The sequence below is a fragment of the Conger conger genome, chromosome 9, assembly GCF_963514075.1.
Source record: "Conger conger chromosome 9, fConCon1.1, whole genome shotgun sequence".
NCBI lineage: Eukaryota > Metazoa > Chordata > Actinopteri > Anguilliformes > Congridae > Conger > Conger conger.
The window spans coordinates 38602038-38628568 of record NC_083768.1 but is presented as its reverse complement, the minus strand read 5'-3'; the positions used below and the strand labels follow the sequence as shown (position 1 = coordinate 38628568).

The 26531-nt window shown below is 41.6% G+C and overlaps 1 protein-coding gene across 2 annotated transcripts in view; it reads left to right on the top strand.

Annotated features, from left to right (window-relative positions):
• The first annotated feature begins 4987 nt into the window (after positions 1-4987).
• LOC133137005 (semaphorin-5A-like) overlaps positions 4988-26531 on the top strand; it is a 61185-nt gene continuing 39641 nt past the window's right edge. For both annotated transcript variants that reach the window (XR_009709580.1, XM_061254952.1), the window contains exons 1-3: positions 4988-5179; positions 18342-18584; positions 21997-22096. Coding sequence is in view for 1 of the 2 variants with exons in the window: in XM_061254952.1 (XP_061110936.1) it covers positions 18407-18584; positions 21997-22096 (278 nt within the window). In the remaining variant the exon portion in view is untranslated. The remainder of the gene's footprint in view (positions 5180-18341; positions 18585-21996; positions 22097-26531) is intronic.

Sequence of the window (26531 nt, the reverse complement as noted above, 5' to 3'; positions counted from 1 at the left end):
TCATTGATTCCTACAATTATTAGATTGTAAAACCAATTTCTGAACATTAACTGTTCACCTTCACTTTATCTGTGGAGGTCCTGGACTACAGAAATGTATGAATGAAACTTGCCCTTCTGTGTAAATGGACTCTTGAGATTTGAGGTACAATCACATTTTATTTGCCATTAAGTTGTTAAAATAAACCATAATAGCAGTTTTCTTCAGGTCACGGAATGAGTCTCTTGCTTCCAATCTGTAACTTTTTTGTTGAGAAAAATTGTGTATTGCATTTCTGATTCATAATTATTGGCACCCCTGTCCGGCATTGCACAAAAAATACAGAAAATAAACAATATGATAACTGATAAACTCAAAATGCTGAACATGTGAAAAATACTGTATTTTAGAACCAACCAAAATGAAATATTAATAATAATTGAAAAAAAGATTTAGCCATAATCATGGTTTTATAATTATTGCCACCCCTGGTTTAGTACTTGGTGCATCCACCTCTGGCAAGCATGACAGCATGGAGTCTTTACCTGTAATGCTTGACAAGAATACGGAATACATTTGGAGGGGTTTTGGACCAGTCCTCTGTGCAGATCCTTGCAAGATCCTTCAGATTCTTGGGTTTGCGCTTCTCAACTGCCCTCTTCAGTTCTGCCCACAGGTTTTTGATTGGATTGAGATTGAGGTCTTGTCACAGAACACTTTCTGTGTGGATTTTGAAGTATGCTTTGGGTCATTGTCTTGCTGGAAAGTGCGCCTACAGCCAAGTCTCAGCCTTGTAGTTGAGGAAACCAGATGTCAGCCAAAATTGCTTGATACTTGACAACCATCTAGAGAACACTGCAGCAGGTTTACTGTAAGATATCACTGGTTAGCCTCAAGAACAGAATGGCCGGGTTACAGTATATTAAACACGACAGTTACTACAATGTTCTGGAACAGTCTTATGGACAGATGAGAAGACTGCTCACCTATACCAAAGTGATGGAAAGAGAGAAGTGTGGTGAAAGCAAGGAACAGCTCATTATTCAAAGTACCCAAATGTTTTTTTTAGGGCTAAAAAGTGTGGAATGTTTTTGACTGGCCAATTCAATCATCCATCCATCCATCCATCCATTATCTTAACCCACTTATCCTGAACAGGGTCGCAGGGGGGCTGGAGCCAATCCCAGCATACATTGGGTGAAAGGCAGGAATACACCCTGGACAGGTCCCCAGCCCATCAAGGGCACACACACCATTCACTCACACACTCATACCCACGGGCAATTTAGACTCTCTAATCAGCCTAACCTGCATGTCTTTAGACTGTGGGAGGAAACTGGAGTACCCAGAGGAAACCCACGCAAACGCAGGTAGAACATGCAAACTCCGCACAGAGAGGCCCCCGCCGACCGGGATTCGAACCCAGGACCTCCTTGCTGTGAGGCAGCAGCGCTACCCACTGCTCCAATTCAATCACCCATCCTGAATCCAACTGTTTTCCTCGTTGAAGACAAGACTGTAGGCAAAACACCCCAGCAACAAACAGGAACTGAAGACAGTTCAGTACAGGCCTGGCTGAGCATTACCAGGGAGGATACTCAGTGTTTGGTGATGTTGGGTGTCCGTCGGCTTGTATCCGCTGCTGTATTCCCAGCTTAAGGGTCTTCAGGTACTCATCAAATGCACATGATTTGCAGCCAAGTACTAAATACAACTTAATGTCAGATTATGCTAATTTGGCCAGTTGTTTTTAGTCCACTTTTGGGGGGGGGGGGTATATAAAAGGGCTGCAATTCCTTCATGGATCACTAGATATGTAAATACCTTTAAATGAAAAGTGACGGTCTACACTTTGCCTCATATTCATTGTTTCATTTCAAATCCAGTGCAGTGGAGTACAGAGCCAACACAACAAAATCAGTGTACTGTCCCGACATTTTAGCATTTAACTGTATGCCCAGTGTGTCATTTGCAGTGTGCGCTAGTCTATCCCATGGCAGTCGTGCAATGAAAATTAAAATTAGGGGAACATGTCTGCTGTGTCGCCACGGCCAATTAATCGAGTGCGTACTTTCTTGTCAACTAAAGTGCCCCCTCTTGTGACAAACCTGAGCAAGTCATTTAAAATAGAACACCACTGGGCTCTGCAGCACACCTCTGAATCTTGATAAATTATCCACCTCAAAACTGCGGCTGCCTCTTAATGAGTATCTTTAGCAAGCTGCTCTGTTTGTCCCCAAGAGGACCAGTGATGTATGAGACCCAGGGTGAGTGAGCAGCCAGATTATTGCATAGTAGTGTTGCAATACAGACAAAATCAGCAGGGGTAGTAGTTGTACAGACATTAACACTTTAGCGGCAGCCTCTGTGGCAACAGCAGCAGTAGACAGGTAGTAGCAACTATAGACAAAGTCACAAAAGGAGGGTTAGAAGAAGGAGGGTACTAATAAAAGCAACATCTCTGAGTCATGAATCAGATTGTGAAATTCAGAAAAAATATATGTTTGAAGAGGCCCTGCCGGCAACTGCAGGCAAGAGCTGAAAGGGAATTTATTTATGTATTAAACATCATTAACTCTTATCTGTTTTTATTCTCCTGGGGGTTTTCAAACGTCTTTGTGAAGGAGCACCCTGTATCCTTATAGTCCTAGGTTTTTTATTATTATAAAACCTGACATTTTCCAGGAAGAAAAACAAAGGCAACATACTCTCTTTCATACTTTAAAAAGGCTTTCTACACAAAGAACAACATTGTTTATCTGTTTATCTGTTTTTCTCTATTCTGCCACCACTTGAGAAAATACGGCTTTATCTGATTTGATCTGATATGAAGTTCAATGTTGAGGCCAGCCAGTTGCAGAACAATTTTGCTAGGTATGATATATGCCATAGTTTTTTCCGTAAGCAATACGGAACAATATTTTCACTCTCCATTACCTGGAACCAGAGAGTCTGGACCAAAGGGGGTGACAAACCACACTGCCAAATAATTTTCTGTTACATTACACATTCTTTTCATTTTGGAGTTTATTGCGTGTACATCCTTTCGTGTCCGCTGGCTGAGCCCATGCATTGCACGCAGAGAAAGAGCAGGCTTTGCTCAAGGTTGCTTCAGGCAGAATGCAGGTGCCTGGTGGAAAAGAGCTGCTCCTGCAGGATGAGAGGGCAGCCTGCCAGCTCCCTCCCTGGGTGACAGCGCACCCTACTGGGCGGCTGGCCATGCTCAAAACTGGTACAGCCTAGTCAGTGTTCGCCATCAGACCGTGGCTTCCATCCGTAGACCGTATTCGGTGTCTCAGCAGAATGAGCCGTGCTACGGCCCCTGTCTGGAATATTTTTTCTAACATACAATACTCACTTAATCTCATCTATCCAAATTCCTATCCTACCTCTTCTGGGCGTCAATTTAATTTTGCCTGCTTGCCCCCCGTGCCGTGTAATTGCACTTGCCGTAACACCGCTCTGTGTGTCACCCTAGGTAACAGTGTACATCAAAGAAACGAACAAAGATGTGAAAAGGAGTCTAGCTTCAATAACACGCTAGTTTAGAGAAGGAAGCCGGTCAATGCGCTAGCATCCCTCTGAGGTGTAGCGTTGAGATACTCTTTAAAGATGAATTGGATGAGAGTCATTTTTTTGTACTTCACTAGAATCTATAGAACTTGGCACTGTGCAGATGCATTAAAAGAACAGGGCTCACAATGCAGGCTGAAAAAAATTATAGCAGTCATAAATCAAGCATAGAGGAACACAGCAGACAATACAAAAACATGCTTTTTTCATATTCCTACCTTTTGCCTACTAGTGCTTATATTCCTATGAGTGCTACTACTGATAATTCTAGTTTTAGAATGAGTTAGTTGACTATGTTTGCTAATTTTGTCCAATATAAGCGGATAAGAATAAATGGAAATGGGGGTATTCCCTAGTGTAAGATGGTACATAAAAAATGAATCACGTACTTCAGCTGCATATTTATTGCTGTCTTCCCCTCTTAAGAACAAAAGGAAAAAATAAAAACACTCATCTATGTAATTTCCAGTCACTCTATACCACTCTATAAGACATTTAAATTGAGGAATTCTCAAGCCCTTTCCCATTCATTCAATGAAAATAAATAGGCCAGTCATTACATTGAAGTTAATGTAGAGCTGATCACCTGAATAAGATATTACATTCAGGAGATAATCTCCCTCTGTACCCCTCTCTATCTGTATGTATATATTTTCACAATGTCTGCTCAGCATGTCGCAAGGTAGCTTTTTCAGTTTACTGTAGATAGCGGACAGGCCTATTTCTGAATGCTAAGAGACACAAGTAGGTACATGAGCGTTATGGGGTCAGTAATTGAGACCATTAGCACACGATCAGCGTGGGAATTGTCTCCCAAAAGTGGATGTGTCCATTACAGTAATGAAAAATTGTACATGGCTTAAGTTATGATTGACAGAATAAAAATTGGCAGTAGCCTCAACGAATGTCTCTCGTATGTGTTATGCATACACGTGAGTAACTTTTCCATTTCAAACTACACTAGTTTTTACATTAAATTCAGTCGCGTTTTCACATTGTATTAAATAGTAGTTACAGTATTCATATTCAAAATAACTTTAGAAGTCTTCAACTTCGATTATACATCTGCAATTATGTGTACAGGTGTGTATTCTAGTTATGCGTTTCCCACCTTTTCGATGAATTCCTTCTGCGCTTTATGTTCAGTGGTTGTGCTGGGATGAACCATTTGGTTCGGGAACAGTGGTTATTAAAGTGGAAAGCGTACTGACTTTAGCACTATGAAATAACGATAATGACTAAACATAAGGCACACAGTAATGCACTTGATCAGACGGGCCACATAAAGGACCGAAGATACCCCCTTACAAAGTTCAAAGTTCGCTGACTTAATTGGGATTTACACCCCCCTCTCCCAAAATGTACTGGCTGAATCCATTCTTCGTATGAAAGTGCGCGTACGGTATTCTGTTCCAAACGACCAAAGATCTTCAGTAGAAAGGGTCTTGTACCGGTGACGCACACGATGCCATTCGAATGTTGCGCGTGCTTTAGGTAGTGAGCACAACTTGGATTACTGCAGTTTCCCCCACTTTGCGCAACTGGGACGTTTGAACAGTCATTTTAACAGGTCGTTTAGTTGAATCTACCCTACCAGATGATCTGGAACAGTTGGTTACTTCACTTGGTGAGTCTCCGAATATATATATTATTTTGTATGTTTTTTGCGTTCTTACTGTACGCACGGTGTCACTCCTATTCCGTTGAAATGAGCAGAAATGTGGTTTCCTTGTCAATTCTTACGCCAGGCTGCCAGTATTTACTGTAAGTAGCCTAATTATTACTTGGCTTCCAGTGAAGATATAAAATAGTACATGTCATGCATCACGTAAATATCTAACTACTTGTAGAAGCTCTGATTTAAACAATTTTATTGGCACGATGAAAACATATATTACTGAATCAACCACATGTTGATTAATGTAATTCACACAACACATGTTATGCAAAGGTTTCTCCGTCTAAACGTCATCACGAGCAATTTGAACGAGCAATGTGGCTCGTCGATAGTGCTTTTTCGTTTACAAATGTCCAAAGATATTTAAAACACACTGAAACTATTTTCGTTCATGCAATTATTATTATTCCTATATTTTGTCTTACGGCAAATCTGTTGTTGGAGAACGACGAATCACAAAACTTAGGGAAAGTGAATCAATTCTATCCAAATTAAACTAGAAATTGACATCCGACTGATGATAAACTTGGGAAACAGTATCGATATGGAATTCACTTTGGCGGATGAGTTTTTTCAAATGTGTTATTTATGCAGGTGATTTGTTTCTTATAAAGACACATCGAGCTATGTGATTTGCTGAAAACCAACGAAACCAACTGTGACTGTATTTGCTGAATGCATCGAGTGCGCGAGGCATAGGGTTCAATACAAGTCCTCATTACCGTGCAGACAACGTGATAGAAGAGGGAAAGATGTTGCACTTTGGTGGTAAATTGGGACATATGGCGACCACACAGCAAGACATCCTAAATTATTTGCGCGTGTACGTTTCCCAGATGCACTGGGAAGCACTGCGTAAAATGACTTAAGTTTTTCCTTTTACAGAACTGAAGCGCGTTCTTTGTTATTGGCAAGGACATTTCATTGTGTTCCACCGAGTATCGGTTTCTCCAAGCAAAGCTATATTCCATGTGAGTTTGGATCGATTAACACCACACCTGCCCAGGTTGTGTATTGTTATTAAGACACAATGTATTTACTTAGTAGATTCCTTTACTCAGACTACAATGTGTATTTTTTTAAATATGTATTTTATTTATAAAACTATAGTAGGTGTTTACCTACTGTTAAGATCCTTGCTTGAAGGTACAATGGAGGTGTCCCATCTCATATTTTATCCCCCATAATAAGATACAAGCTCTATTGCTGAAACAAAATGGTATTTGGCAGTAGTGTACCTTAATGGTTAGGGAACTAAGCTTGTAGATCAAGGTTGTTGGTTTGAGTCCTAGCTGGAGTGCTGCTGTGCGGTACTTAAAGCAGTTGCTTCAGTTAAACTATCTAGCTATATAAATTGATTGTATGTAAAGAGTGGAAGATGTCTGAGTTGTATGGATAAGATTGTCTGCTGAATGCCAGAAATATGAATGTCATCACGCATACTGTTGTATAACTGAGATGTCGTTGGGTAATTTATTCTCATATCACGGATCTATGGTTTTAATTATTTTGCCTCATATTGCTTATGTTTGATTTTTCAAATAGAATGTTTGTAGTGTGCTGCCAGAAAATATGTGCATTATGCTACCCTAAATTATGTAGGCTGTTATCTCATATCCTCTTTTGAAAGCCACTTATTCTATTACAGTACCCTAAGACTTAGCATGTGCCGCATTTAAATGTGTGTTGCTAATAACAATATTTGTATTCCCTGCAAAATAGGCTTGATACACATCAAGCTAAGTGGTGATGATATTATGTATGTTAGTGAGATTTTGAATGGCATAAGTATGGAAAAATAGTTGTGGCAGAATCCATTCAGGTCCTGTATTCGTAAAGCATTTCTGATTAGAGTGCTTATCTGTGGTGAATTTGCCTTTAAGGTTATCATATCAACAGGGGAGACCTGATCTGAGATTAGTAGTATTATTGATTATGTGAATTGAGGCCTAGGTAAAATGTGAAATTTCACAAAAATTGAATGGTCTGTATGTAATCATAGTTCTCTAAGTTGACTGCAGAATAAATGCTTCTGGCTCTGTAAGGCTTCACTGTTGCATATTTAATGTGAAGCCACAACTTACTCCATGGGTGATACTCAAAGCTGACCATGAAGGCTGAGAAGCCTTTGAAACATGTCAGGGATGATGTACTGTAGCAGAGAAGCAAAGAGCATGAGAAACTGGAGAGGAAATTTCTGTTTAAATATGAACACCACCATTCAAATTTGGGACATATTTCATGCCATTCAGCAACTAACAGTAATTGTAAAATAGATGAGCTGACATTCTGTATTTAAGATAGACAGTATTTTTATTTAAACAACACAAGAGTCCCTGAACAGAGCTGGCCTCTCTGGACAAGTGGAAAGAAAGAATCCATTTCTAAGACCGGCCTCGATTAGGTTAGGTTTTGTGACCAGATAAGATAAAGTGAGAAATTCTTGGTTAGAATTGAAAGTACAGCTTCTAGCACCAGATGGATGCAGCACAGGTCCCAGCCGGAACCATTCTAGCTGTTAAACATGGTGGAGCAGCAGTGAGTGACTTCATGTAATGGTGCTGTCTTCTCATAAGTGAGGACTCGGAGCATAGTCAAGATTGAGTGGTAAATGGGTGGTATGGAGTGGAGAATAATCCTAGGGGGAAAACTGGAGTGATTTCAACGGGTGACTAAAAGCAAAAGGCAAAGACGCCATGGGAATTCTTTAGAGGAAGAAGGTGAATGGTCTTCAGTGCTCAGACTTCAATTCAACCAAAAATGCATAGCAAAACTTGCAGTCCATTTTAAATTGAAAGAGTCTGCCCATTGGAATGGTTGAAATGACTTTAACCCACTGGGCAAAGCAGGCTGTACACAAAAATGTCATCCTTCAGACCTGGATTTTCTTTACAGACATTTGGTTCCTTCACATAGAGTGGTGTTCAGCTGCACCCTCCAGTACTACAGTACTACTACATGTGGATATCTTATCATTTATACTGCACTGGGATGAATAATTCCTTCTCTCAATGACTCAGATGATCCCATGAGGGTCTGGTTCAGAATGATGGGGGTACCTGTTCATTTTGCACAGTTATTTGCTAAATGCATATGTCAATGTGTTGAAATGCCTTGGGCAAACACGTGGGCAAAAAAATACAGTTGCAGCATTTTCCATATGATGCTTACTTTATCTGTCAATCTTATTTTCAAAATGTCTTTTAAATACCATTGATCAGCTTACAGAAGAAAATCCATCTTTATACAGGTCTGCATTTCCAAATACAGTATTTAGGTTCAGATTACACCACTACTATTTATGAATGGTTTCTCACTGGTGTTGGCTTTTGCATTGCCACTTGTGCCAATTGCTAGTGTTTAAATTGCTGACATCTGACATAGATACTTCTTAATAACCCTCAGTAACCATTGACATGTAGCAACGGGAATACTCATATATTACTCATTAGTATCCTCTGCAGGCTAATAAACTCCAGGCTTAAAACGCATGTCCTTCTGGCTGCAGTTCAATTGCCTGACAATGTGTCAGTCTGCCACCTAAAATGAAGATGGGTTATGTGTGAGCCAGCTGGTTTCCCCAGTGCCACATATTCTGAATACCTTTCCATCCATCCCACATGAATTTTCTCTCTCTATCTCTCTATCTCTCTATGAAAAGGCAAAAGGCCTTAAAAGGGCTTCCACAGCAGTGGGTATTCATCTGCTTCCTAAGCCTCATCATCCCATACACTGACCCCTGCACTGTTGCCAGGTTACTCTCTCACTGTAATACTGTAATCACCAATTTTGTAGTATGCGACTTATACGCTTCAGTGTATAAATCACATACTTTAGCTCCAGGGGGCTAAGACCCACCAAAATAATGTGTCACATGACAGTGTGCTGATGCACATTATGTTGAATCCCTTGGCAATCCAAAACCAATTGTCAGAGATGAACTTTGTTCACAGAGCTGTGTCGGGTACAAGGGTTTTTGGAGTTCATTTTCCCAGAAATGCAAGATCAGAGCTCTCCATGGAGGAAGAAGTGCTGATAAAGAGAATGAGCCAAACGGAAAAGAGACACTGAGGGATCCCTTCAGGCAAAGTCAACGATTCATATTGCAAAATGGAGTCTGCACCTGGGGAATATGAAGCACGGTCCTTTTTTTTTGAATTACGCAAATTTTTTCCAGAAATATTTTGCAACCTTCACATTTGCTTTGTAAAATAAATGTGAACATCACAACCTGTTGAATTCTTATAAACAGAGAAGTTATAAGAAAGATGATTGATTTTGCCCATGGCAGCATTTTACATTTTTGTATCCAATGGTGAGCATTACGGTCACACTAAACATAGTGAGGGCTGTTATGAATGCTACTGCAGGCTAGGCATCTCCACTAGCGTATCTCAGATTATAGCGTCGCTGTGTTTAACAACAAGTTATGTATTTGGGAAATGCTATTGATGGTATGATTAAAGTTATTTTACTTAATTGGACATTTGCATTAAATTGCATTAATTTGAAGTGGCATGTTTTTGTGTACTGAATTTCAGATTAAAAATTCCTTTTGACTTTTTAATGCTTTCCAAAACTTTACCATCTTATATAACTTGAAACTTGTATTGGTGAGGTAACACCATGCAATAGTGTGGGACAGCAGTGTGTATTGGTTCTCTTGAAAAGAAACCTTTGAGACTTTAATAAATAAAAAAATAAACCATTTTCATCGCCGCAGTGTAATTATCCTATTTACTTACTCTGCAGATCCACAGAACAAGATGCACCATATATACCAGTGGCACCAAGCCTTGTTCCTCACACCATCCCTCACAAAGCACATCTCATTCAACAGCTAGTGGCCTTGTTGAGCTGCTAGTAATGACCAGTGTGCCTATATGGTTGGAATGAAGACCTACAGGATGGTAGATCTCCAGGAACAGTTGGTGATGACTGATTAATACAGTATCGCTGGATGCCGCATGTGCCCAGTTGACCAGGAGAGGCGCTACTGAGCAATGACAAAGAACCTGGCCCTACCCTCTAGGCAATGACTGGTGGCATTGGCAGGGTTGGGATTCAGCCTGGACTGTTTGGTGTGTTACTGCACTGCAAGTGTCTCCGGTGAATATGGGACTGCAGTTCTGTAAAGCATATTTCTTAAGCAGGTCAAACAAAGACGAGTGTAAAGTGATAGTGTGTGCCTTTTGCTTTTATCTATATCTTTTCAGTTTATCTAGCTTGGCTGTGTCCCTCTGTCCCTCATTGTGTGTACGGAATTTGACCGTGGCATCTCACGTTAATCACATTTCAAATGTCAAACTGGGACGTGTATGGCTGGGTTATCATTGCTCCCTGAAGTGATTCTGTTTTCAAGGGGAATGCCACCACTTCTGTATAAGAATTGTGTGTGTGTGTGTGTTTGTGTATGTGGATTATTTTATTTCTGTAGTTGTATTTCATTATGTCATGCAGTTAAAAGGGTTTTGATGTAAATGTAGTCATTTAGTGGCCTTTTTGAAATACGGTGATATTGCCGTGTTTATTTCCTCCCCATGCAGTAGATTGGAGCTGTCCCATAATGCTCTATGGAATGAGTTATGAAGTGTTTGTGAAACTGTATTGACCGCTGTGGCTACAGCGGACATAATAAGTAATAATTTTACGAATTTTGGTGAAGTTCCCTGCGTACAGTAGATAGTGAGCTGAATGTATCTGTATAAAAATATTAAGTAGAACTAGTGGAATTCATCTATCATCTTGATGAAGACCCATTGCAGGTCCATGTTCGTCTGCTCATTAGTTTTCTATTGGGAGCTTAATTAGTATGTGGGTCTCCTTGCTTTTGCTATTTTGTGCATATTCCCTTAAGATTTGGATGTGCACGTACAACCTTGATTGCAGAATGAATGCATATAAAAGTATAATCTGTATTGTTTCTTTTGCAGTAATAGCACTCCTTTGTCTGATCTTGTAACCCTTCTCAATCATCGACTTTATAATTCAGTTTATAAGTGTGCAGATGTGGGTATTTGGCCTATCTCAGAATAGGGAACTGATTTTGTGTCATGAGGAAGTTTGAAGGATTAATGAATAATTGATAATTCAAGCTGAAGTTAAGCCATGATACAACAGAAGACAGGTTGAAAATGGAGCTGTCATATCGGCCTGGAACAGAACGCTAGTGGCAATAATTGCATCTTCTGCTGACGTTTCACAGAGCAAATGCATGTTAAATGGGAACACAGCAACATGCATCTGTCCGTCCCATTTATAAACCACTTCTTCCTGGTCAGGGTCACGGGGGTCAGCTGGAATCCCAGCAGATATTGGGTTTAAGGCAGGAATGTGGACTCAAGTAGGAAGCTGGAGTACCTGGAGGAAACCCACGCAAATACAGAGCGAACATGCTAACACAGAATGGCCCTGAGCCAGGATTCAAACTGGGCCACAGCGCTACTTACTGCACTGCCCTGCCACCCCAGAAAATACACATTTTATTAGTTACTCATTATGAGGCCGTTGCCTCTTATTCAGTGTGATTTTTTTACAGAGCAAGGTTACATCATGCGGTTACATCATTATGCCGTACTGTACTCAAGGCAAAAAAAGACCGTATCGACTAGACTAAAAAGACAAGCAAAGACAGTACCTACCGGTAAGGGAACTGATGGAATTTTCAAGGAGTATGACGAGTGAAAGCAGTAGTGGAGTGCAACGACATTCGAGATCACTGTGAATACCTGTACATAGCATTGAAATATTTATGTATGAAAGGAAGAATTTACTGAATGAATGTAGTTATTCATTTGACTGAATGAATGTTCGTAATTTTTCAGCTATGCGGTTTGGCCTCTCCCCTCAACTGCATTGAAGTGTAATTTCATTATTATACTTTGAAAACATTTAGGTACTATTCTGTTTCCAGCGCGTATGTTAATTGCTATATTTGAATATTAAAAATATGAGTGGAGACAGAAGGTAGAAGAGTAGTTCATTATTCATTTGATATTGAACAATGCCTTGAACTTAGAACTAATTTGAATAATTAATGACTTTCATTAAGTTTATCAGTTTCAGATCACAACAACAAGGCAGTAATGAGGCTGCGGCATTATGTCACATGCGCGCGCACACACACACACATACACACACATGCGCACACGCACACTCATGCACACACACATGCATACACACACACGCACACACATATAAGCACACACGTGTGCGCCCACACACACACACACACACACACACACGCACACACACTCGCATTTGTCATGTTGCTTGGTGATCAGGGGGGCTAGCTGTGTCAGTTTATGGATTAAAAAACTTCAGGCTATTGACTTTGTTTCTCCGGGTTTGGTGTTCCCACTCACTAAATGACACGGCCGGTCACAGAATAAACCGCAATGGGACGGCAGCTTTTCAACCAGGTTCATTATAGTTTCTTTACCTCTCTCAGACTCACTGTTTTGGCGTAGGGGTTCCTGGTCTTGGACTCCTTCTGGGAGTATGTATTGCCCCGATTCCTTCTTCAAGACCGAGCCCAGCCGCAGGTGTGTGAGACTCTCTGGCCTTCTGCATTGAGATGGGCGTGCTGGAGGTCTGGGCACAGCCCTCCATGCTGCTTCTTCATAGCGCTGGCTCTGTTCAGCCTGCACCCTGATCTGGATTCTGATAGAGCTTCTCCATTACACTTCACTTCACAAACACAGGCAGAGCAGAGTTCAGCAATCCCCCAAAAAATGCATGAAAAAATGTGTTTGGTCTGAAATAAAGAAACATGAATTATTAAATGTATTTATTTATGAACCAAAGGGAAGAGCTAGAACTGATGTTGACACAAGCCAGGTATTGTGCCAGAGGAGTGCGCCAGTATTGCGTGTGTGGCCCTGAAGTGAAACTGCTCATTCCCTCCAGCATTATTTCAAGTGCTTACCGAGAGATGATTTAACAAGCAGACACAGGGAGCTCAAGCCTTAGTCACTCTGAGGGAGAGAGAGAAAAAACTTGTGTTGGACAGAACATCTACAGAAAATCTTGAGAATCTCATTGGTCTGATACCGCAAGAGCAAGTGATGTTTCGCTTGCACATTAACATTCCAAACCCTGCAAGAGAAATAAATTAATACAAACATGCTTGCTCATTTACTTGATTGATTTATATTTATTTGTTATATTGAAAACAGGAACTAATGCATTTTGGAGCCTGCAGAATACACATTTGGTACATTTAAAGACACAGATGGACTGAAACGAAAGCAAGTTTGATGAATCTGACTCACATCCTTTTAGCCTGATTCACATCTAATATGTTTTAAATGTCCCGTGCTCTGACACGGAGAATGCTGTGTTCAATTAACGCAGTGACACACTGAGCAAAGCATCATTCTGGGGCACGCACTTGAGTACTTAAGTATTAGAGTGCTTTATCTTGATTGATTCATGAAAATATCTGGTTGCATAAATGGATAATGTGTCAAAAATAAGCTGCGCAAGTCTTCCTCGATAAGTGCATCTTATAATTGGCAAATAATGAATGTAATGCTAATTTGTGATTGAAATGCTGTAGTTAAGCACAAGAATATGCGTCCCATGGCGTGCTTTATGTCATTCATCGAGGCCGGGGGCTGGGTGAACTGCAGGGCCCATGGTTTTATACTGGAATACATGCGGCTCAGAGTCATTTAGCATGCAGGAAGAATTTCAAATACCATTGCTTTCTTTTTTAATATGCCGAACAATATGCAGGTTTTGTGAGCATTAGCCTGTGTTTTATTGGGTCTTATTTTCTCTCTCTTTAAAGACAATACTTCATCGAACAGAAAGGGGCAGACCAGCAGTGCCCGCCTCCTTGTTAATGTTCAGGACAGGTTCTTTACTGGGTTTGGTCTCTGTCTCATTACATGGCTGTCTGGTCTTCCCTGGAATGAGTCACATCTACTGGGCAGCAGTCCTGTCAGTCACGTTGTTCCCAGCTGCAGCCTGAGCGCTGGGCGTGGCGTACATGCGGTCAGTGTGACTTGACAAACAACAGCAGGTTTACCCAGGATGCACTGCACAAGACCTTTTTAACTTTATTTATCTTTTTTTTTATTAGCATTATTTTATTTGTAGTTCCTGGGCAGGATGAATTTAAGAGTTTTACTCATTGTGGTGTTCTCATTTAAAAAGCAGTTCATGAATTGTTGATAAGCCAACTGGCTCTCAAATGCTATTAAAACCGCCTTTCATTTATTCTTGTTTAAGTGGTAATTAGCCACTGTGACTAGTTCCTAAACAGCCATTGGCACTGTTAATCCTTGGGCCGTTAATCTTGGAAGTGCTTGGATTGATTTTATCCTCCTTCCCATAATGTATTTATATGTGTGTTTCTGTGTTTGTGTATATTGTTTGTGGGAATATGCACTCACTGAGCACTTTATTAGGTAGAGCTGTACACCAGCTTGCAAATATTAAATCAACCAATCATGTGGCAGCAACTAAATGCATAAAAGCATGCAGACATGGTGAAGAGGTTCAGCTGTTTTTCAGACCAAATGTCAAAATGGGGAAGAAAGGTAATTTTGAATGTGGAATGTATGTTGGTGCCAGACAGAGTGGTTTGAGTAGCTAAGAAACTGCTGACTGCCCAGGGATTTTCACACACAACAGTCTCTAGAGTTTCCAGAGAATGGTGCAAAAAAAAAAAACATCCAGTGGGCAGAAGTTCTGTGGGCATAAATGCATTGTTAATGAGAGAGTTTAGAGGAGAAGGGCATGACTGGTCGAAGCTGACATGAAGGTGACAGTAACACAAATAACCACAGTGGTATGCAGAAGAGTATCTCTGAACACACAATGTGTCAAACCTCTATCCAAAGCGGATAGACTACAGCAGCAGACTTAATACGTCTAAAAAATATGTCACTGCGTGTATGCATGTTTAAAAAAGTCTGCAATCCCTGCATGGATCACCCAATACAGTGATCCATGCACTTTAAGTCTGCACTTTAAACTCGTATTGATTCTTTCATTTCAAATCCAATGTGATGGAGTACTGAGCCAAAACAAAAAAAAATGTGTCACTGTCCAAATACAGACTGCACCTTATACAGTACATATTCCCCCAAAAAATACATTATCTAGGATTGATTTTTCTGGCCCAAGCTGATGTTTCTTCATCCGAGTCAGGGGAAAAAAAGACTGTGCTGGGAAATGCAGAACTTGGCACGGCACCACCCAGCCCTTATTCCTGCTATCAGTTTTCCATTATTCCACACGGAGGCACAGATTATGTGTCAGAGTCCTGGTTCCCGGCCCTTTGTGAAGTCTCTGCTTAGGGCCGGGACATGGAGAAGGTTGATTCTCCTTCTCCGGGCTGGTGTTGTTTCACCGTAGTGTGTCGTGTATTGTGTGCACTTTAAAGGGGGTGAGGCTGCTTGTGTCTGAGCTAGTGCTCCATGTCTCTGTCGCAGCCTGCACTGTTGCACTCAGCCCAATGCATTATCCGCTCTCAACCCGACGACTAATGTTCACATTTCATTTTATAATCCCCTACAATTATTACCTTGTGGTATACGTGCTACTAGTATTTCATTAGAAAGCTGCGCAGAGCATTTCTTTTTTATAACTGGAACCCTTTTCCTTTGTTTTGGTGTGAAAGCAATCTGTTTATCTGGCATCTGTTCCACTGCTGATCTTGGCCCGCGGGGTAGCGTGCCGTCCATCATCCGTGCGTCTTTGTCATTGCTGTCACGCAATATCAGTTTCACAGCAGTCACAGTCAGCCTGCTGCTCCAGAGACCCTGGTGATGTCACAATGCAGAGGTGATGTCATAGCCGAGGGCTGATGTCACTGCAGAGAGGTGATGTCACGGCAGAGAGGTGATGTCACGGTGTAGAGCTGACCCTTACACTTGGTGCACTCTGCCACAATTATCCCTTTTGTTTGCTTCAGTCTGTAAGGTGAAACCCAACAGTGGTTTGCAATAATGATTCTGGCCCCACATTTATTATTTATTTATTTATTTTTGGACTGATACTTCTCCCCTGATTTGCTCATTTGCAACGTCCGGTTACATTTATCGTCCCGTCTAATTTGAAGATAGCGCAGATGTTCATGGACTGTCACTGGCACGGGCGGCCTTCCACACCAATCGGCAGAGCTGTGCAGTCAATGCTTTAGAGCAGTGTGCATTATGCCGTTGGCTCAGGTAGACTGCAGGTGTCAGATCACCCAGCAGACTCCCTAAACCACTCTGAGAGGAAGAGACTGCCACTTAGGACTAGAGAAGGCGACACATTAATGGCCCTAGTGTCAGCCAAGGAGAGTGGGCTTCAGCTCTCTCCTTGGCTGACACTAGGGCCAGTTATTTGTCGCCTTCTGTAGTCCACACTGGCACTCTCAGAATTCAGTCACCCGACCATGGGCTGGGGCGCATCCACACACTGGAACCTGTCCTAGCAGGATGAGCCGAGCAGCAGCCCCCGACATGTGCTTGTTTAAAGTACTCACTTTTCTCATTGATAAACGCTTCTGTGCACTCTCATATCTGATAACCCCTCTTGTCTGAGCTGGCCTTGGGGGCTTTTTCATTTACATCAGCTTGTTTAATTAAGAGTTAACAGCGTGTGTTTTTCGTGATGGAAGACTTTAAGATGACAAGTGTAAGCTAAATTACCTATATTTATTGTCATGTGTTATGTTCTTGTGTTCCTATATTCTGGATCCATCTACCATCTACTAAGAATGTCTTGTACATAAAGGCATATGATTATAATAAATAATGTGTATATAAATATGTATAAACAAAATGAAAGAGAAAAATGCTCTACTTTAACCCTTTAAAGGGGCAGCTCACTCAAAAGTATCTTTATACTTATTCAGAGTCCTATGTTCCCCTGTAATTTGACTGATCAATGTGTTGACCCAATCATGCATAAGACCAAGCCTGCTCTGGCCAATCACAGGGCATCACCTGCTTTTAGCCCAGTCCTAATCATCTCATGATGAGTGGCTTGTAAGAGCTGTTCTTAGCTTCAGACCATTTCACCAGCCTCTGGTAGGTCAGAGAACCATTTGTCCAGAGCACTGTATTGGTTCTAATTTGCTGCTGCCAGGGAGAATGTGTGGACCTGTGTCGAATCAGAAGCTTTGTCTCGTGTTAAACTCAGGAGTGATGTTAGTGATGTTAGACAGAATTTGACTGCAGGGCAGGCTTAGGGTTGTCATCATGGGTACCTATATCCAGCAGCTTCTCAGTGGGGAGGCCAAAAGTATGTAAATCTCTGTGTCTCTTTCTGCTCACATCAAGATAATTAACCTGAGCCATGGCCCTATTTCCCCTTCTACAATGTCTGTCTCTGCTCACTGACAAAGTTTACACAAACTGAATACAAAAGTGTATTACTATTGGATTGAAGACTGCTTGTGGCAATCCAAGCGTCCTTTCATGTTTCAACTCCAATTAATTTGCAGGATGCAGGCTTTTCCTTTTCTTTTTATGCATTTCTTTCTGAATAAACTTTAGCTCTGTCTCAATCTCTTTTAGTTGCCTGGGGGAGCTTTTTGAGCAGCCAAGCCTGTCTTGCTGTCTCTAGGACTAAGCTGTGCTCACAGAGTCTAGACTTGGCGTAAACGCTTATTTTCTATGTTTCTGGTAGTGGTCCGGTCATGTCATACACTGCATTCTCTTCTTGGCTGAAAAGAGAATACACACTTTTCTTTCTCAACTCTGTCCATCCCTCTCCTGTCTGTCACCTTCTCTTCTGCAGCTCTCATTCTTTAAAATTAAAATTTCATTTTAGTTGTGAATAAATTGTACAGTGGTGGATTTAAACCTCACAGATGATAATTGGTAGTCTTTCTTTTTTTCTCTCTCTCTCTCTCTCTCTCTCTCTCTCTCTGTCACACTGACTCACACATGCACGCTCACACACTCACTCGCACGCACAAACACACACTCACACACACACATACTCGCACACGCGCACACACACACGTACTCACACACACGCACACTCAATCACATGCTCGCACACTCACACACTCGCGCGCACACACACAAACACTCACACTCACACTCACACACACACACACACACTCACACTCGCGCGCACACACACACACACACACTCACAGCTGCCCCCTGCGGATGAATAGAGCCCTGCCTCCAGGCCTGTGCAGAAGACAGCACAGCTCCCCCGATGGCTCCAGCAGCTTCGCTTCAGCCGGCCCCCCCACTGCTCCGCCTCCTGGGGGCTCTGCTCCGCCTCCTGGGCGCTCTGCTCCTGCTGGCTGGGGGCGGAGCCAGCAGCAGCTACCCCGCCCAGGCTTCAACATCGCCATGCCACCGGGTGGACCATCCGGTCTTCTCCCACTCAGGTGAGCCGGGGGTGTGGCTACAGTGCAGATACAGATAAATTAACATTGTAGTGATATCCTGACTTCACAGCTCAGTAACTTCACAATCAATTTCATTGATACATAACAAGATAAGCCCATTTATACAATAAACCTAATGCAAAGTGATGAGACATTCCAATTAATGAAGGCTATTCATTTCTTCAAATGTTTTGACATGCCTCTCAAAGTTACAAACCATTTCAGAGTTCTGAATGTTCTTCATTCCTGATGTGTTCCTTCTCTGAAGTTCATCTGTAGTTCCTTGATTTCATTGAGCTGGAAAAATAACGGTGATGAATGCCACAATATTTTTACTGTCAATGAGAGACACCTTTTGTTATCACAGACTGCATTGTGCATTGAGTACCTCCAAATATACGGTCTGGAATACTGCCCCTAATATTTGTGTCACAATTTTAATGGGCTTCTTTCCTCCTTTTAATTTATTGCAGCCGTTTTGCCTGAGATATATGTTTCCCTCCACCTGAAGGTGCAGGACGGTAATGATAAGCAGTCGCTATCCGTCAGTTCAGATGTTTATGTGGATTAGACAGGTGAACTGAAATCCCAAAGGGTCCCTGTCGGTCCCCCAGCGACTTGTAAATGAGGACGAGAATTAGACTTCAGTCAGTGAAATTAATTGGCTATCAAGGTGTTCTGCCTGCGATAAGGAAGCGGCAGCACACGTCCTAAAGCGACAGTTGGCACAGTGCTATTGACAGTGTTACACAGGCCCTGGGTAAATGTTATGTTTTCTTTGTCAGGTAGCACAGAGTAAAAGTAACGGACGACTTAGCATTCAAACGAGGCGGGGGAAGCTGGTGTTCAGCTAATACAGATAGCGCTATGCGATTTTATGAGGACATGGTGCTGCTGTAAAGCAGGGGAATATGTTTTGGGAAGATCAGGACATCATTTTCAAAAGTTTTGAACCAAGACCTGCAGTTGAGAGAGTAGAGGTGATTATTGACTTTAGGCATACTATAAATGTGTTCCTGAATTGTAAGAAAAGTGGTGTGATGCTCACGGGTTGTCAAGTGCTCCTCAGAAATCCATCTGTTATGCTCCTCTATCAGGGGAAAATATTTATTATAATCCCAAAAGAACCATCTGTATGAGGCCAGAACTCTCTGAATAACAACAGTGTGGGCTTGTTTGGTACTCTAAAGAACAATATAATTGTTGAATGTAGTCTGTTAGAGTGATAATTCCTGGTTAAGAGGCACTTGGCATTGTCAAAGGGATATATTCCAAGGAAAAAGTTCAGTTGGATGGAAAAAGCTTTTCTAAATAAGGCATTTGTGGGCCATAGAATCGTGCTTGGTACTGCTGGCAAAATCCCTTTCCTCCGGGTGCATTTTCAGGTGCTCTGTAACTTTTTATCCCAGGAACATTTGAATTAATTCAGAATGAATTACAGTTACAGGCTGGCATTCCAAGTCGAGAAAGAAATAATCTAAGAGTATTGGGGCTTAAGGCTTTTTTTTATTGGTAAACAATTTCATGCTAGCGCAAACTTTTCAAGAGGGTTATTCACTGTTAGTCCTAGCATTGTTTAGCATATGTTTAGCATTAATGGACTCTAGTGGCAGTAATGAAGAAACCTGCACATAGAACCCGTGAGGAGAATGCGTGAGAAGGCTAGAACTGCACTGTAACTGATGTCTTTGAGATCTAAAGTGAGGGACATAAAAGGAGACATCCTCCAGTGATTTTTAAGATTTACAGAGGGACAGTGTGAGATATAGCAGAGGGAGCTGTTAGGGGCGTGTACCTTAAAATGTTCCTCTTGATGAGAAATGACCTCATCTCCCACTTGGGAGAAACTAATCCCACGTTTCTTTTCTCTGGGATTTAGGGTCATGCCAATGGAGCGTGGTAATCAGTGTTGTGTGTGATACCTCACTTTATGCAATGTTTTTCGACATTTGTCTGGAAACCTTTCGGCTTATCTCATACACAGTGTATAAATTCTTGAAATAATTATGCCTTAAAAGCCCTCAACCAAATAGTTCATTAGAATCCAGAATGATCCAGTATAAATTATTTGAGAATACATTAATACATTTTTTTGGCTTGGTGTGGCAGTAAAGTAATCAGTGAAACATTACTTATTGTCTAATATCAACTGGAGTGTGAACCTGTGTATATTCTGCTTTGTCATTTGGTTGGTAATTTCTGAATGTTGTCAAGCTTAATCAAGTAAATCCCTGCTGAGTCTGTGGCACTAATGAATGAGCAGAAGGGTGTGAGGGTGAATACATTTAAAAATATCTATGTAGTTTTTATTATTTCTCAGGGCTTACACGCATTGATGGCATGCAATGCATTGTACCCAAGATAGCAATCCAACATTCCCCTACTTCCCACATATAGCGTCAGGTATAAATGCAAGGCAAGGGAAAAAGCTGAAATTAGTAAATGATTAAGGATAAAACAGAAAGGCGATTTAATCAGATTGGATTGGACCATGAACAATGTTTTTTCTTTTACCTAGAGAAACCCCAGCAAATTGCATTCTACAGATTATATTTCTCATTGGCACCCGTGGATAGTTTACCAAAGCTGTTAAAGCAAGTGAGTGTGGCAGAGCATCATGCTGGATTCAGCCCTGCAACCTACTGTGCCCAATTCTAGATGCCACAGTGTTTGTAACAGAATTAATGCATTGTTTTCTGTTGCATTAAATCAGTGTTTTGAGCTGTAATGAGCTCTTGAGGAGCAGGCCTCCAGTTAAGGGTAAGAGCCCAAAGATCCGCAGAGCCATTAGAGGTCCCTGTTTGAGGGCGAAAGTTGGCCATTTCTCTGTCTAGCCTCAGAGAGACTTTAATGACATGCCCCCCAGGATGACATGGGCCAGCACCAGGGTGACGATGTCAACGTAGCAGTCAGGAGGCTGGGTACTCATGGTATATGGGTGAGGATGGTAGCTCATGTCAGGGGGTGGGTACTCATGGTATATGGGTGAGGATGGTAGCTCATGTCAGGGGGTGGGTACACATGGTATATGGGTGAGGATGGTAGCTCATGTCAGGGGGTGGGTACACATGGTATATGGGTGAGGATGGTAGCTCATGTCAGGGGCTGGGTACACATGGTATATGGGTGAGGATGGTAGCTCATGTCAGGGGGTGGGTACACATGGATGAGCCCCCCTGTGGGCTACCATCCTCACACATATACCATGTGCACCCCTGGGGGGGGGGGGGGGGGATGACAGCTCATGCCTAGCTCTCTGTGCTCTGTGTCAGGTAGGATTTAATCGACGCTGGCAGTCTGCGCACATTCCCTGCTTGTTCCGCTCCATTAACTTCTCAACCCCTTTCTCTCCCGCTGTCGGTTCTGACTTCCCCCATTCCCTCTCCCCCCTCCCTTCCGTCTCCTGTTGCAGAAATTGAGCAATGGACCCATAGGTTCAGAGCCGAAGGCACGATGGATTACTCACAGCTGACCTTTGACCCTGGCCAGAAGGAGCTGATTGTGGGAGCCAGGTGAGTGAACCCTCCCACTCCTTTTTAGTGCGATATTCCATTGTGACATCGCTGAGCATTCTGAAAGCCGGCAGTCCTACAATGTCAGATGTTCTGAAACTACCAATGTGCCTTGAATTCCAATACATTCTGAATCTACTTTCTGAATGTTTTGTAAATGCCCGTTACAGCAATATTCTTTACTTGAAATGTTATTTTTCTCCTACTAGAGTGCTCAGTTTTACGTTTTGTAAGGGAGATAAAATAATTGAAAATACTTTTTTCACATTTACAGAGATTCAGAAAACTTCACTGAAAATGCTACTTTTGCAGAATCGGGATGCGGGGTTGTGATCAGAGATCTGAAGCGAGGCAGATGGGTTTGTGTATATTGTCCCCACAAACACTGAACGGGAGCAGGAGGGTAGACAGGTTATTAAACAGTGATGCAGATGCAGTATGTTTGTATTGTCTTGCATTTGACTGGGACAGGTGCGTAAAGGCTCTTCCTCTTTGCCTGCTGTTGGAGGTTCCTGGTGTTTCTGAAACCCTGGGGGGCTTTCAGGACCACGGACAGTGTTTAACCGCTGCTAAGGTCAGACTGGCGGCTACAAGCTCCCCTCATCCATGCTGTGTAAACACGCAGTTATAAGCGCTGTGTAAAAACGCAGTTATCAGCGCTGTGTAAAAACACAGTTATCAGCGCTGTGTAAAAACACAGTTATCAGCGCTGTGTAGTAACGCAGTTATCGGCGCTGTGTAAAAATGCAGTTATTGGCGCTGTGTAAAAAAACACAGTTATCGGCGTTGTGTAAATACGCAGTTATCAGTGCTGTGTAAAAATGCAGGTATCAGCGCTGTGTAAAAACGCAGTTATCAGCGCTGTTAGAGGAGATGGTGCAAAGCTATGACATGCTTTCCCTCTGCCCTGGACTGATGGATTCACTGCAGTGTATCCTCCCCTTGTCCTTACTGGGAAATAAAGCAGCCTTAGACTTATTATTTATATTTATATATATTATTTATTTATTTATTATGAATTCACACATCGGTACTTTCAACATTTAATAGTGTCACTTTTGCCTAATATACATTTGTATATGTTGTTGGGAAACAACATTTTTGATGTAAAATGACCTGTTTGCATTAGATTTTCGGAGGTTATTCAAGAATAAGACTTCAGGAAATAGGGTAGCCATTATGTCACATGCGGGACTCTTACACAATAGCTAGAGCGGGTAAAATGTTTTTCAGTTTGAGCGAATTGCTAAGAAGATTCCCACAGTCTTCCTCAGCTCCTGCTCGTATTCCCATCAGAAGTGCACATTTGGAAACCGAAACGATTTCTGCAGAATTTCAGCATTGTCATATATCTGAGAAGTAAGAATAAAACTGGTTCTTTATTTTATCTCTCAATATTTCCTTTTGTTTTTAACAAGACAGGCAAACTTTTCAGAAAACTTTTTTTTTTTTCAACTGCCAGGTCCTGCTATTTTTTCCTTGGCACTATTATGTCTGAAGAACTGCTCTACCTTGGTATATCAAGCTTCAATTGACACGAAAGAATAAAACAAACAAACAAAAAAAAAAATTGTTTGGAAAGTTTAGTAAAGAGCACGGTGAAATCTGTCCCCTGCTGATGCTCTGAATAGATGTCTTTCATATAAAAATGTCCTCAGAACAAGAGCAATGTTTGGTAATAAACCAGGGCTTTAAAAGATGATCCAGGTATTTGTGCTTAAGGCACTACTGATATCTGCATTATACTTCCTTTTAAAAGGATAACTGTTTTTTACTGAAGAATGAGTTATATTCATTATAATATGTTACAAATGAAGGTAGGCTTCAAGATTTAATAGAATCTATTCATTTTGAATAATCCAACACATTTTATGTAAAATCCTATGGTTGGTCATTTAATTTAATTTGTATTGGCAAAAAGTGTAATCATTGGGAATCAAATTACGTTTTATATTTAGTATCTATCATAATGTAATTGCTCCATTTTCCAGTATAGTGTAAAAACAATGCCAAAAATGTGTTTGTTGCGTTGTTTGTTCAGAGGCCATTGGGGAATAAGGCTTCTTGAACCCAGAAATAGATTACAGCCATTCTGTCATTTGTGGTACTTTGAAACCAGTGAATAATATACATTTCTCCTCTCAGCAAAACAGTATGATTGGAGTTTATGCAAAGATCAAGTGATTTCACTTTACTTACTAAATCTTACTAAATCAATATTTCAATATTTAACCCGGAAGAACAAATATTTAATAATATACCTATATATGAAACACAATAGCAGTTAGTATGCATTGAAGATTCCCACCTTGTTGCCTTTTCTCACTTCATGGATGGGTGTAATCAGTACTCTGATAGTATGCACGGGCCAGTCTTCCCTCTGGGATTATACTGTGACAGGTAGAAGATGCCATCTTTCAGGTAAGGCTTTAAATTGAGCTCCAGATTCGATGCAGCCATTAAAAATCCCATGGTGGTTATCACAAAGAAAGGCTATCTAATTTTCCTCCATTTTAATTGGCTAAATAAATCCCTCCCTCTCCACCTCAGCCGATTTGTGCTGTGCATTTTGGAACAAAATGGTTGCCGTGCATCACAGAGGTACAGTAAGGGCTGCAAGTTGATGGTTTTAGTGGAGATTGCTCCCCCATCTCAGAGTTATAGAAGACAATGCATAAAAGAAAATCACAATATAAAAGCACCCAATCAGTATTATTACTGTAATGGAAAATTCTAAAACTATGCCTCCACACCACAATGTGTGTGTATATGAATTCATGACATCACTTCTGATTTGTGCAGATATTCATTATTGTTAGTCCTATAAATCCTATTTAAAATGCAGGTGAGCAGTGAGTTATGTCTCACACTTCTTAGCTTTGGTGCATTATTAAGTGCCTGAAGTGAATTGTAAAAACATTGTTGGTGGAGGTACAGCACCTTGGTTGTTTTTTTGGGGGGGCTCTTCCCCTCTCAGATTGTTTTGTTTTCTGTGGCTAACGTGGTTTCCCTCCCGCTAACATTAACTGTGTGGAAAGTGCTGCAAAGAGCATCGGCCTTAGTTCAGCGGAGACCTTTGTCAGGCACCCCCATTGCCTACAGCACATGGTCTGCTTGGTGAGTTTTGTGAGGTTAGGGTGCTAGGGTGGGAGTGTAATGTAATGCTTAGGGAATGGAACAGGCCTCATAACCTACAGGTTGCAGGTTCGATTCCCAGCTAGGACACTGCCCTTGAGCAAGATACTTACCCTGAATTGCTTCAATATATATCCAGCTGTATAAGCAGATGCCATGTAAAAATGCAAAAAGCATTCTTAGTCGCTCTGGATAAGAGTGTCTGTTAAATGCCAGTAATGTAATGTAATGTTTATGAAAGGGGACAGCCTCAGCATCTGATAAGAGGTCTGCCAATTCTCTCACTTGGTGCTAATAGCCTGGGTTGTCAGTGCAGATTCTATTACGGAGCGTGTGTGAGACGGTCAGGGATACACTGGGCCCTGGGAGATGAAATGAGAGGGAGGGCAGCCCTACTGTGGGGCAACGCTAATGCGTTTTATGTCAAAGGGAAGAGACTGGACCAGCGGGGGGGGGGGGGGGGGGGGGCGGGGGGGGTTGGGGTTGAGGACACGCTGAGACTAATTTAGCTGTAAAAATAATTAATAAAATAATTTAAAGGGCAGTCGATTTCTGTCTGTTGTGTTTGGTATATTTTCTGAGTAAGCTGGAGACATTTTACCTTCACATTCTTCATTTAAGTCCATGGCTAGCAAACTTCTAACGCTGCACAAGAAATCTTATTTAAAATGTAACATTTGTTCCAGTGTTACAGTAAGTTAAGAACGGGGAGGATTGCCACCATGTGGGAACGGGCATCTGTGTCATTGGGCTTAAAAGCTTGTTTGTGATTTGCTGAAGGCTGATAAGGCTGTGGAAGGGACGTGCCAAGTTCGTCTTTAAACCGTTGGGAAAGCCTGAAGCAGGTTACTTTTCTCAAATGAGGCTGCATCATGGGAAATGTAGTGTAGTGACCATTCTGCCTAGGAAGGGAAGGAAAGGTTTGGTTGTGGTGCAGTTCAGGCCTTATTGAGAGGTCCTGGTCCTCAATGACTTGGTGTTATAGTTGTTTCTTAAACAAAAGTCGTTTTTTCATTATTAATCGATTCATCTTTGGACTGCTGATTGGTCATTCTGTTTCTTTTACTGATTGACTGGCAGACAGACAGTGCGTACTGCAGAACAGGAGGCAGCGGTGGTTCTGCTGTCTCACTGCCTCTGAGACCGTCCATGTCTGGGCCTCTGTTCCGTTCAGCAGTCACTGAGATCTGATCACAAAGTCAGACCACATACAGGAGTCCTTCATTTATAAGATTCACAAGACATGTGCAGGAGGGCTATGAATGTTTTATGAGCAGGTTAGTGCTTCCTATTCCCCGGC